The following is a 13,684-nucleotide window of genomic DNA, read 5'->3' as shown; positions in this document are numbered from 1 at the left end:
TTTCAAAGAGAGGTCAGGGAATTAGCCAATTCTGGAAGGTTATATTTTCAGTGATTAAAAAATAAATCACGACGTGTGTTATCACATTGTGCCTGCAGTACTAATTCAAAGTTTAGTGTGCACTCTTATTTAACTCAACATGTTGTGTGTATTTTTTTCTGATCTCAAATGTAGTATGAAACACTTTTAATCATTCTGTTTTCCTGAACCCTTTTCAACTGTAAACAGCCATTTTTAGCTGACATGGATCCTTCTAAAAATAATGAAAAGAACTTTTTCAATAAAATATAGCCACACTGGCTATTGGAAGAAGAAACTGGGGAAATGTTATGTATCATGAAGTACTTAAGTAATGATAAGATTAAGTGCCCCCAAAAGGTGATATAACCAGCTTTGTACAGAGCTCTTATATAGAGTAGGCAGAATGGCGTTCCGAAAAAGTAGAATTTAAACTAATTCCTGAAATAGATGTGATTGTTATAGGCAGAGAACAGAGGTGGACAGCTATGTACTCTAAAGAAGGCGCAATATGAGCAAGAAACTTGTTTCCAGGACTTAGTATGATTTGTTTCAAACAGCTGGGGCTAATGCTTCTATATGCGTTATCTTTTTTAATCAGGTTAGATGAAAGATATTACCTCTCTTAGGGAGAAGAGGCTTAGAGAAGGTTAGTAACAAGTAATAAAATGGCAAGGCTCTAATTCAGACTGATGTCGGTCTCATCCAAAGCCTACTCTCTTTTCACACAGCATTCCCCAGGGAAATTCAGTTGGTTGTGGGATAAATTATATAGAGATGAATGCTAGGTTGGGTATTCCTCTCTGGGGAAGTTATTATACAATAACTAAAATAGAAGTAATATGGTGAACTGGGTGTTCTAGGGGAATTTAAATAAAAATTGGGAGAAGGGTCAGTAAAAACAACAACAACAAAAAAACTATGTTAAAATAACCCAGGTGTGAAATAATGAGAGCCTGAATTAGAATGGAAAAGAGCATGAGACATTTCAAAATGAAAAATAATTGGTAATTTTCTTTGCAGTTTTAAAGTATTTGATCTTGAATATTTTCTTATTCTTACAAGCATTTCTTGAGTAAAAAGACTTAGAAAAACAGATTTTCTTAAGAGCTTGGTTACAGCTAATTAAAGCTGCATAATTTCTTAAAGCTGAATGAAATTTAGGTTATCTTTTAAAGAAAAGAATAAGTATTAATGACTGGCCAAAAATTGCAGGTTTATAGGGATAGAGTAGACTTTTGACAGTCATTCTCTTCATTTTTTAGATGAAGAAAAAGGTACTGATACTTTGCCACTTACTAGATATGTGACCTTGGGCAAGTTATTAAGTTTCTTTGAGCATCAGTTTCCTTATTATAATAATAGGGATATCACCAACATAATGGTTATTGAGAGGATTAAATGAGAGAAATTGAATAAAACAGTGAAAACATAATAAAAACAGTTCCTGTATCATGTAAGCTCTCAGTAACTTGAGTGTTTTGGGGGTGCTAAGAAGGGGTTTAATGGTTGTGTTTTTTAGAGTCAGAACTCATGTTTGATAGTGTATGGAGCTAATCAATTGTTCTATGTCTAATTGAGTAGCCTCACTCTTTGACTCTTTGGATTGTATATTGAATTTTTAATCACACAGTACGGCAATTAAGGAGTTGTTCTGCCTTCTCATTCTCTTCCCTTACCTCATTTCCTCCCTGAGTTTTGAATGCCAGACTGATGTATCCTTAATCCTGTTTCTACATAGCTACCCCATCCATGCCCAAGACATGTTCAAATAAACTAATATATCCTTTTATGCTTTTTGGTCTTTCTGAATCTTCATGTAAGGTACGTTTTGCAACCTTAAAGATTAATAATAAAGTTTTAGTTGTATTATTTTTTTTTGTTTTTTTAAAGATTTATTTATTTATTTAATCCCCCCCCCCCCCCCCCCGTTTGTCTGTTCTTGGTGTCTGTTTGCTGCGTCTTGTTTCTTTGTCCGTTTCTGTTGTCGTCAGCGGCACGGGAAGTGTGGGCGGCGCCATTCCTGGGCAGGCTGCTCTTTCTTTTCGCGCTGGGCGGCTCTCCTCACGGGTGCACTCCTTGCGCGTGGGGCTCCCCCACGCGGGGGCGGCGCCATTCCTGGGCAGGCTGCTCTTTCTTTTCTCGCTGGGCGGCTCTCCTCACGGGCGCACTCCTTGCGCGTGGGGCTCCCCCACGCGGGGGACACCCTTGCGTGGCACGGCACTCCTTGCGCTCATCAGCACTGCACATGGCCAGCTCCACACGGGTCAAGGAGGCCGGGGTTTGAACCACGGACCTCCCATATGGTAGACGGACGCCCTAACCACTGGGCCAAAGTCCGTTTCCCTGTTTTGTTTTTTAAGTAATCTGTGATCCTCTGCTTTTTATCTGCCTACCAGAGATGATAGATTTTTTTTTTTTTTTTTTAAAAGAAAACACATGACTTACTGTCCATTTGCAACTGCTTAGCAAATGAATGTTTAGCTTTGGGAAATTGCTAGTGTTACATGGTTTTAAATTTTAACCTTGCTGTAAAGCAGGTATTATTATGATATACCTGCATACATTTTCTTAAGTGTTTACAGAAATAGGATATTTATCTTTTCTGGATGTTTGTTGCTTTAATTCTTACTACATATCTTTTTAATGTCATTGATAGGCAGCATAGTGTAGTTGGTGTTGCTGTTTTAGACCAGTGTTTTTCAGTCTTTTTTTCATTATTGCCCCCTTAAGGAGCATCATCAGACATTTTTCCTAATTAGTCCCATCTCTATAAAATTTTAATTCTAAAGATATAGACTATATATCTATTTACTGTTTGTGTGTATGTGTTTTATGTATAAGAAGTAAATGTCCCATTCCATCCGTACCCTCCCTCCCCCCAAGAATGAGTGTTTGCCCCCTTGAGGGTGGTAGCACCTACATTAAGAATTCAAGGAGGGGAGTGGCTGTAGCTCGGTGGTTGAGTGCCTGCTTCCCATGGGCAAGGATCTTGGATTCAATCCCCCAGTACCTCCTTAAAAAAAAAAAAAGAATGCATGGCTTACAAAGGAGTGGATTTTCAAACTTTTTGGACTCAAGACTTTTATGCTCTTAAAAATTAAGTACCTGAAAGGATTTTGTTTGTGTGAGTTATATCTAGCAATATTAGATTTAGAGCTGAGAGAAAATTGGATATTTATTAATTCATTTAAAAATAATTCATGAAAAATAGCCATTCACCTATAAATAACAAAAATAATTCAATGAGAAATGTTGTGGTGTTGCACATTTTTGCAAATCTCTTTAAGGCATGGGTTCTTCACCTTTTTTGTTCCCCAGACCCCTTTGCCAGTCAGGTGAAACCATGGACCTCTTACTAAGTCCACACTGTACTGTTTATTATTTAATGAATATATCACACCCACACCAACATGTCCCCTCAAGAATAATGTTTTTTTTTTTTTTTTTAATTCAATTCAAGCTCACAGACCCCTTGTTAAGAGGAATCCCTGCTTTAAGGTCTGGCTTAGTAGAAAACAGCAAGATTCCATATCTCCATCTGCAGTCAATCTGTTACAAGGTTATAAAGAAAATCTAGCATCATACAGATGTGTATTTGGGGAAAGGAGGAGGATTATTTTAATACCTTTTCAGATAATAGAGGATGTTCTTTTTTGAGACTACACCAAAACTTGACAATTAGTAATTTAAGTTGCATGCTGGAATCTGAAACAATATAAAAAAACTTTTGTCCTCTGTTACCTTAAAATCCACAGGTCTGTCTTTCACATTGAATGGATCTTTGCTTATGAGTACTTTTTTGCCATAATATTTGGGAAATTATTGGTTCAGTGTCTTATGAAGATTTTCCAAATGTTGCTATATTCTCACTTAATCACATTCATTGATACTACCCCTGATCTCATCAGAAACTCTGTGTGGAGAAGAAGCTTGCCAAGCTTTTTTTCACTTGAATGCTTGAATTTTTTATCCTTGGCAATGAATACTATGAGCTGTTTTCCTTAACAGGCTCCCTTGGTTCATTTTTGAGAAAATATCTGCTATATACCCACGTCTGAAGAACCAAAGTTTGTCAGTTAATCTTTAAAGTAAAAAAAGATGTTCCATGAAAGAAAGTAACTAGTTTATCTCAACTCAAACAGTTGCACAAGTGTTTTTTCTTCAGGCATTCGTCATACATCTGGATGCAGCAGGAGTGCTTTATGCATGCTCCCCAGTTTGACACACAGAAATAGTAACAAAATGCGTATCAAGATCCAGATGTAATAAAATTATTAACTTTTACTATGGGAGCTGATGATTATAGAATACAGCGCTGGTAGCACAATTTGGTGCTGCTGTCTTGATTTAGCTCCTTGATCAGGCTCAAGCAGTTTAACCCACACTTTCTTTTTGCACCACCAGTACAAATGACAGCATGGTGAAAAAGCAAATAATTAGTTGTATTATTATGAAAATTGATTGGAGACCTGCCTGAGAATCCATGGACTATACTTTGAGAACCGCTGATTTAGAGTGTATTTTGGAGCCAGACTACCTGGATGAATTCCAGTTCCATCACTTACTTAGCTATGTGACCTTGGGCAGTTACACTGATACCAAAATCAAAGACAATATAAAGAAAGAAAACTAAAGACCTTTATCACTCACAAACATATAAATGACCAAATCAACAACGTATTTGACATTAGCTTCTGTCCCATATGGTTATTTTTTTATTTGATATGTATATTTACAGGACTGCAGGAAAGGGAGGCATCTGGAGTAGGATATAAAGCAGGGCGTCAAAGATTGGATTCTGAAACAACTTGCCATCATGGTAAAATCCCAAATTGTATTCCTAGGCTAACTGTCTAAAGATCCTCAACAGTTTTGGGAAATATCTTTTTAAAGGCAAATACTAAGCCTGCTGCTTTGTTTTATAATCTAGTCAAGTACATTATTGCTCTTATTTCTGAAATTTGCTTAATTTCTTTCTACCCCCATAAACAGTAAAGGTATACTGTGAATGTATTTATCAAGCCAATGAAATTTAAGTGGCTAACCATTAAAACATTTTTCTCTTTTGGTTAGTCTTGTTCTTTATGGTCTTTGAGCACAGATTCATCTGTAAGTACACAAGACACCCATTTTGGAATAACTTTATTTAGGAAGTTTGGTGTTTTTTTTTAATAGGAAAGAGAAGCAGCTTCTCATTATCTTGTCATGTACACCCATTTTGGAATAACCTTCATTTAGGAGGAGGTTTTTATTTTCATAGGAAAGAGAGCCTTTTATTACCTTCTGTCATGTTGTTCATGCCAAAGAACCATTTGCTTTATGGGAGAAATGGCACATAGGGTTCTCCCATCTGCTGTAATTGATGAGTGCCTTCATGTGGTTCCCAGACAGGTCCTCATTCTCGGCATCACTTGACTGGTTGACTTGACACCTCTGGACTCTTAAAGTTTTATCTTTAAATATACCCATTTATCTTGAATTATATATATATATATTTATATATTGCCAAAAAAATTTTAAAAGGATAAACTATAAGCAGAAAAAAGGTTATCATACTAGGCAAGCAGTATCTTTTTAGAGAATTTAATTAAAAGTACAGAAAAGGTAAAAATTAGGGAAAAAAAATCACCATTAGCTTTGTCAACATTGATTATGTTCTTGTCTTTTTTTATTGTTGTCTAATTATGATAGCATTTTGTGTTTACATTTTCTATAAAAATGTAAACCTTTTCTTAGCATTTCCTCCATCAAAAAAAAATTCTAAAATATTTTTAATGACTACATAATTTTTGTAAATATTTACAATCCATTTTAAAAAATCCATTCTCCTAATGTTGGACATACAGATTATTTTAAACTTATCAATATTATAAATATGCTGTGAAGCACATCCTTTTATGTTATTCCTTTGTTCTTTTTCTGATTATTCCTTTAAAAGAGAATGCTTGTTTTAGAGGAAAATCTTTCAGAAGGCTTTTGAGGTGAATTGCTAAGTTGCTTCCCAAAAAAGTTGAACCCATTTTTCATTTCACCAGCATTGTATCCAATTCCACATATCTCCACCATTTAATAATACTGAAATTGTTAAATGCTTTTTAAAAAAGAATAAGTTACGTAAGTTAAAATTTGAACTTGGAGCAAAAGTTTACATGTTTAGAAATTAAATAGTATAATGTATAGAAAAACTTATGCATATTTCTCAATACTACGGGAGTTCAAACTGACCTAGATTCTAAGAGTTCTCCAAAACATTGTGGTTATGAGGAGTCTTCAAAACAGATAGCTTTCTCTGGGAGTGCTTTATACTTTCTGAGCCAGTAAAGTGCAGAGTGGGTTGGAGGTGAAAGTTGATCTTGTATCCATTTGATGTTTATTTTTTTTTCTTTCTTAACCTTAGTCTGAGGTCTTGGGACAGCTATATTGAGTGGTTTGGGGAGGAGTCTATGTGGAACTTTTCCTTTACTATATAAAGCAGATTTGGATAATGCACGATTACAGTTTTGTGTCCAGTTTCTTTGCTAATTCTTTGTACATTTCAGGTGTGTAACAGAGGAACATGGCTCAAGAAACTAATCACAGCCAAGTGCCTATGCTTTGTTCCACTGGCTGCGGATTTTATGGAAACCCTCGTACAAATGGCATGTGTTCAGTATGCTATAAAGAACATCTTCAAAGACAGAATAGTAGTAATGGTAGAATAAGCCCACCTGGTAAGTAATTCTGTTAAAACACAGTGATTTTCATTAATTGAAATACACTTGGGTGACCCATTGCTTCTTTTTTGTGTTTGTTTTGTTACTTATTTTTATTCTTTTAAAACCCATTGCATCTGAATACCTTTTTCTGCTCCCACATTATACTTCCACACAACATTTTTATCATCTCATTACACATTATGATTATCAGTGGTAGGGACACAGGAATAAGAGAGTACTCTTACTCATTTAAAAAGAATTGCTATAAATCCTTCCCATTGCCTTTTCTTAGTTGATATGCTGCAGAACTCTATCACCTTATTAAAATAGAAGCAAATCTCGAGTATATACAGCTGTCTTGAAAAGTAAGAAAGGTAAGGGATTTAGGGCTGTAAGAGGACCTTGATTCTTTTATTTGGGATGACTTCAGCAACCAGGGTAGTTGAAAAAGGATAGAGTGGGTTATAGGTAGCCATAGCTGACTTTAGAGAAAGCCTTACTTCATTTGGAAGGAGATATCTGATGGACTGACTGATATGTCAGGCATGTTTAACCTCAGATCACATGGTTCTTTATGTGTTTTTTTGAGCCAAGGTATACTTCTGGAATTGAGGTGTCCTTTTTGTTTCAGTACTTGTGTAAGGAGGATTATGAAGATTCTGAGTAAAAACTTTGCAAAAGGAAAGTGTCAAAAGTATTCATCAAGGATTGTTCTCCTGTAGGGTAATACCTATAAGTGTGTAGATTTTTGTGGTTAAAGGAACTGCAGTCTGTTCATTAAAAAATGTGTATGGGGTATTTCTTAAAATTGATTCATGTTCAAATAAAAAACTAGAACCATTTAATTGAAACTTATCCAGTTTTCTTAAAGCTAAGATCAAATGAATATAAATAGTTTTTTAGGTAAATCGTTGTCTGAATTTCTACCTTTGCAGTACAGGAAAGTACAGCTTATATGCTGAGCACAGATTTAAAATTTTGAATCTATGTCTGCCTTACTCAACTTCTCTTTTATTATTTTCAGTATCTCACTTATGCAATCATATTCAGAAGGTGTTTGTGAATTAAAGGATTTGGGTTTAGGTGATACTTATAGAGAAGTAGAGTTTAGTTTATAAACTATACAATTTGTATGTGGTTTCCTTCTTGGTTAAAACAATTATTATTTTTCATTGGCAACATATTGGAAAAAGTTTAAAATAATGAACCAACCATATATAGTAAAATAGAATCTGTATACTATATTTTGTGGAGGATTGATCTTGATTTTTTTTTAGATAAGGTCTTAGACTTCCACAGTAGAGAATCATTAATACGAAATGTGATACTCTTCCAGCAACTTCTGTCAGTAGTCTGTCTGAGTCTTTACCAGTTCAGTGCACAGATGGCAGTGTCCCAGAAGTTCAGTCAGCATTAGACTCTACATCTTCATCTATGCAGCCAAGGTAAGCTGTAGTCTCTGAATTGTAATTGGAAAGCTATTGAAAAACAGAGATTATGTTCCATATTTGGTCTATTCTCTTAACGAAAATTTAGGATTAACTGGCCTAAAATTATCTCTTGATTAGTATTTACTAGTTAGAAAATGCATTTTTATTTTTTTTCCATTGGGGAACAGATACTTTTTTATTTTTAATAGTACATGTATATGTATGTACATATGTATGTACTGGAAACTGGGGATCGAACCTGGGATCTCTCATGTGTGGGAAGCTGGTGCTCATCCACTGAGCCACATCAGCTCCCCTGAGTTGGGTTTTTTTTTTTTCCTCCTTCCCCATTTATTTTGCTTGTTGTTTGTTTTGGTTTTTTCAGGAGGCACTGGGAACCGAATCTGGGACCTACCATGTGGGAGGCAGGCACTCAACTGCTTGAGCCACACCCACTTCCTGGATAGTTTTTTTTAAGATTTAATTTTTTATTTTTCCCCCCGTTGTCTGCTCCCTGTGTCCATCTGCTGTGTGTTCATCTGTGTCTGCTTGTATTCTCATTAGGCAGCTCTGGGAACTTTGGGAGTGGCAGAGAGGCAGTTACTCTCTTGCACCACCTCAGCTCCCCTCTTATGCTGTGTCTTCTTATTTTCTCTCCTCTGTTTCTCTTGTTGTGTCATCTTGCTGTGCCAGCTCTCTGCGTGGGCCGGCACTCCTGCGCGGAGCGGCATTCCCACACAGGATGGCTCTTCTGCATGGGGCCGCATTCCCGTGTGGGCCAACTCACCACGTGGGCCAGCTTGCCCTCACCAGGAGGCCTTCGGCATCGAACCCTGGACCTCCTATATGGTAGATGGCAGCCCAATTGGTTGAGCCACATCCATTTCCCCCAAGATAGTCTTTTAAGCCTCAGATTTCCTTTTCTCACATCTTTTCCTTTATTCTTTTTTTTTTTAAGTGATGAAGTGATGATAAACAACATACATATTTTTAAGGGTTTTAAAATTTTTTTAAAAATACACTTTAAGAGAAGTTTTAGGTCAGAGATGTTACATCGGAAATATAAGGTATTCCCATATAACTGATCCTCCCCTTCGACATTTTCCCCTATTAATAACACATTACTATAATACAGTTGTTAAAATTGAACCTGTACTGAAGCACTGCTACTAGACAAGGTCTATAGTTTACATTTTGGTTTATATTTTGCACTGTACAGTTCTCTAGATTTTTGACAAAATGTGTGACTTGTATCAACTGTTGCAATACCATGTAGAACAATTCCAGTGCCCTAAAAATGCCCTGTGTTCTACCTGTTCTTCCCTCAGCCTCCCCTCAGAACCTCTGGTAACCACTGTCTTTATGTCAGTGTTGCAGGTTCTTTCATTACTACAAAACAAATAAGTCTACTTTGGTCTTTGGTTGCTTTTCCCCCTTATATTCATTCCTCAGTTTTGAGGCTTTTGGGGATGATAGTGCCTGCTCTGCTTCAGATTCAGAGGGGCTTAGATTTTATGGGGCAAATGGAAGGAACTGTTTTCCTTGCAGTTGTAGATAGATACTTTTTGTTTTTTGTGGGGTAGGAGGTGTCCATTATCCATCATCATCCCTTTTTTTTTTTTTTTTTTTTTAGATTTTGATTTCTTTCTCCCCCTGTCCCCCATTATTGTTTGCGCTCTCTGTCTGCTCTCTGTGTCTGTCTGTTGTGTGAGCTCTGTGTCTGCTTGTCTTCTTTTTTAGGAGGAACTGGGAACTAGACCCAGGACCTCCCATGTGGGAGGGAGGTGCCCAATTGCTTGTGCCACATCCGCTCCCTGCTTGTTATGTCTCTAGTTGTGTTATCTTATTGCGTCAGCTCACTGCACTAGCCTGTTGCGTCAGCTTGCTGTCTTGCTCATCATCTTTAGGAGGCACTGGGAACCGAACCTGGGATCTCCCGTGTGCTAGGCAGGTGCCCAACTGCTTGAGCCACATTCACTTCCCCCATCATCATCTATTTGTTAGTTGTCCGGGGTGTTTGAGGAACTAAAGAGTAGGTATTGGCAGCAACTCCTCTGAGATCCAGAGTTCAACCAGCAGAAGAACATATATTCTTTTTCCTTTATTCTGCATCGTATATCATGCCCCACCCCCAAAGACCTTTTGAAGCAATTAAGTTAGTTCTCCAACTTCTAGTCTTATTCTGGAAATGTTAGTACTTTGTATTAAAAATTACAGTCTTGGGAAGAGGCTGTGGCTCAATCAGTTGGGCTCCCGTCTACCATATGGGAGGCCCTGAGTTCACGTCCCAGGGACTCCTTGTGAAGGCAGGCTCACCCTCACCCTGTGGAGAGCCACCCAGCCCACAAGTGCCATGGAGCGCTGACTCAGCAAGGTGGTGCAACAAAAAGGGAGACAAGTAAAAAACACAGAAGAGTGCACAGTGAATGGACACAGAAAGCAGACAAACAAGCAAGTTGCAAGGCGGGGAGGGAAATTAAAAATAAAAATACAGTCTTGTCATGGGTTCTCACTAATACTTTAGTTTCATACCGATATTTGTTTGTGTATTATTTCTTTTTAATTGTGAAGTAATTATTTAGAAGCCTGAAAATACTGAACTATTATTTGTTTCATTTTTATTCTACTCTGAGGAACAAAATGTTAAGTTTCGACTATAGGCTTCATTTTTCCAATTCATGATAGGAAATGCTCAGTTCTGCTCTACCGTATATCATTTACAACTTTTGTATTAGGGTTTTCTTAATCATGTCTTTATCATGCTAGTTTTTATTCAGTGAAGTTCTTAAAGTACACAAAAGATACACACTCTTGCTTTGCTTCTGAAGTAGTAAGCTTCTAACCCAAATTGGTCTTGAGTTTCAGAACTCTTCAGTTATGTTATAAAAAAAAAGTATCTCTATGTAATTCTTACCTTAATGATTACTTATGTTGAATTCTTATTATACATTATCACTTTAATATTCATATGTGGAGATCATCTTTTAAAATCTACGTATTTTTGCTTGTCTAGCCCTGTATCAAATCAGTCACTTTTATCAGAATCTGTAGCATCTTCCCAAGTGGACAGTACATCTGTGGACAAAGCAGTACCTGAAACAGAAGATCTGCAAGGTGTGTATATGAACTACCGTGTATTTTGTCATTTATTCAACATTTCAGTATTACAGGCCAGGCACTATATACTAGGCACACATATAAAAAAAAAGTCTGCCTAAAATACATATTTTTATATTTATTTTCTTTATGAACCGAATATTTTATATCCTCAAGTATTTGACTAAAATGTTGAGAGCCATTTCCTACTCATATGTAATTATATCATTAGCATCAAACACAGAAAATTCAAAGTTTATTTCGTTTGAGAAATACAATTAAATGAACAGGTAGTATTGTTATACTGTTTTCTTTTATTATTTTGACTTGTTTAATTGAAAGACAGTCTTTCTCCAAGCAAACTGGTGCTGCTGGTTCCAGGGGGATCCGTTTTTCCTGTTGTTTTTTTTTTAAACTCACATGGTCTGAAAGGCTGTGACTTCGCTGGCAGGACCCCTCTGCCCTTGACTCTGACTTACAGGCACCAGTCCCGTCCAGCCACTTAGAGTTACAGCATGGCTCCTCACATTCCTGCGCAGCCTCTTTATGGCCCCGTGGTGCAGACCACTGTGATCTAGGAAGTCTTGAAAACTTGGGTGAAGGCTTTCTTAGTGGGCAGACAGTGAGCGGAGGCCATTTAGGTGGCCATTAAATCTATGATTAATCAGTTCTCTTCTACCAGTGTGTGAAAACATTGTGTTAAAACAGAAGAGAGAGGTTCTGGAAAGATGAGCCCAAGGATGAACAGTTTGTCATTCTGATGAGGGCATGATTTAAAGAGAGAAATGCTCTGACCAGTGAAACCTTCTATTGTATATGGTATTCACATAGTGGCAGCAGGTACATCTGACAGTCTTAGTTTGTGTAATTGTAAATTTAGATTAAGTTAGTTAACTCCTCGTGCTCTGATTTCGTGTCCAACAAATGCTTGACATGATTTGCCTATTTGTGTGGCATTTGCTACTGTAAGAGAATGTACTATCTGGCTAAAGTAAATATTCTATTCCACTTAGCATATTATTATAAAATTATAAATAAGTGAATTTTTAAAAAAGTTTTAAAGTAGAAAAGGTTAAGAAAAGCAGAGATGAGGGATATATTTACAGAAGAATAGAAGAAAATTCCCAAGTTATCCATTGGACATGGGAAATGCGATATGAATGGGGCCAGAGGTCTCATCATTATGACAGTGGCAGTAGTATGGTTGTATTAGACAGGGAAGCTGAAGAAAGTGATACGTGGTTTGACAAAATTTTAAGTACAGTGAGTTGGAAGTGATCACCCTTCAAAGTGAAAGGGCATAACTACAAGTTACTAGATAGATAGTAAACATTTTAAATGTATGATCAGGATTATGCCTGAGATTTAGATACCCTTGACCTAGGTTAAAAAATGAGAGGTTAAGAACAAGAAGAGTGCTCGCTTCGGCAGCACATATACTAAAATTGGAACGATACAGAGAAGATTAACATGGCCCCTGCGCAAGGATGACACGCAAATTCGTGAAGCATTCCATATTTTTCAGAAGCGGACAAAGAAACAAGACGCAGCAAAAAGACACAGAGAACAGACAACCGGGGGGCGGGGGGGGGGATTAAATAAAATAAATAAATCTTTAAAAAAAAAAAAAAAGAACAAGAAGAGTAAACAAGAGAATGAGCCAGCAAAGGAACAGAGGGAAAAGCCATCTAGATCCCAGTTATTTTCAGGACACAGATGCAAAGAGAGAATTACAAGAAGCAAGGGATTGCTTATTAGTGTTGAAGGATAAATTAGGAAGAATGAAAATAGATGGTTGGCAATGAAGAAAGGTAAACTATCATAATACAAAGTAATTTAATACCACTTATGGTCTATTGAGTCCTCTCCATCTAGCCCTGAGTACATTAATGCTAAAGTTCATTACAGTGTATATTAGGAGAAAATGTAGAACGTTTTTTTAAAGTTGTAAACTCTTTTTCCAAGCATGATTTGAACAACTTTTAGATTAAACTAGTATTATCTTTTAAGTACTGTAGAAAACTTAGCATTCATAATTTCAGTGTAGCAGAATCTTTGAAAAAATAGGTATCCATTTCATCTGAGTTTGAGAGAATTATTTTAACCTACAGATCTCTTAACAGACTTGGTTTTAAAAAATATTTAAAATATTTTTAAATTTTTTAAATGTTGAATTAAGAATGCCTTCACATATATGGACCTTCACAAAAATATACACTTATACAAATACACGTACTTATGATTTCCCTGTTGTGTATAAACAAATTAGGATTTCTTTTTTTCACCTGTTTAATAGATGGATAGTCCCTTAATTCAAGTCATGGTCATTTGAGATGGAACTAAAATTTAGTCACCTGCAGATTCTATGCCAGTATTCTTTCTTATAGACAATTTCGGTGCTTACTGCATTGGGAGGTGGATATGTGTGTTCCTTTGCCTCAT

The 13,684-nt window shown here is 36.5% G+C and overlaps 1 protein-coding gene and 1 non-coding gene across 8 annotated transcripts in view; both read left to right on the top strand.

Moving 5' to 3' along the window:
• Window positions 1–13,684, top strand: part of ZFAND6 (zinc finger AN1-type containing 6) — a 76,749-nt gene that overhangs the window by 52,830 nt on the left and 10,235 nt on the right. For 6 of the 7 annotated variants that reach the window (XM_058294761.2, XM_058294763.2, XM_058294762.2 and 3 more), the window contains 3 exons: window positions 6,561–6,731; window positions 8,053–8,161; window positions 11,160–11,260. In XM_058294761.2, coding sequence (XP_058150744.1) covers window positions 6,578–6,731; window positions 8,053–8,161; window positions 11,160–11,260 — 364 coding nt within the window. In that variant the 5' untranslated portion in view covers window positions 6,561–6,577. Of the gene's footprint in view, window positions 1–4,781; window positions 4,841–6,560; window positions 6,732–8,052; window positions 8,162–11,159; window positions 11,261–13,684 lie in introns of those variants that run through there. The other variant, XM_058294764.2, reaches the window with a different exon arrangement.
• Window positions 12,658–12,764, top strand: LOC111761182 (U6 spliceosomal RNA). The gene has a single exon (XR_002794616.1). It is a non-coding gene; the product is annotated as a U6 spliceosomal RNA (small nuclear RNA).

The sequence above is a fragment of the Dasypus novemcinctus genome, chromosome 3 (genome assembly GCF_030445035.2).
Source record: "Dasypus novemcinctus isolate mDasNov1 chromosome 3, mDasNov1.1.hap2, whole genome shotgun sequence".
NCBI lineage: Eukaryota > Metazoa > Chordata > Mammalia > Cingulata > Dasypodidae > Dasypus > Dasypus novemcinctus.
This window is presented reverse-complemented; position numbering and strand designations above follow the sequence as displayed.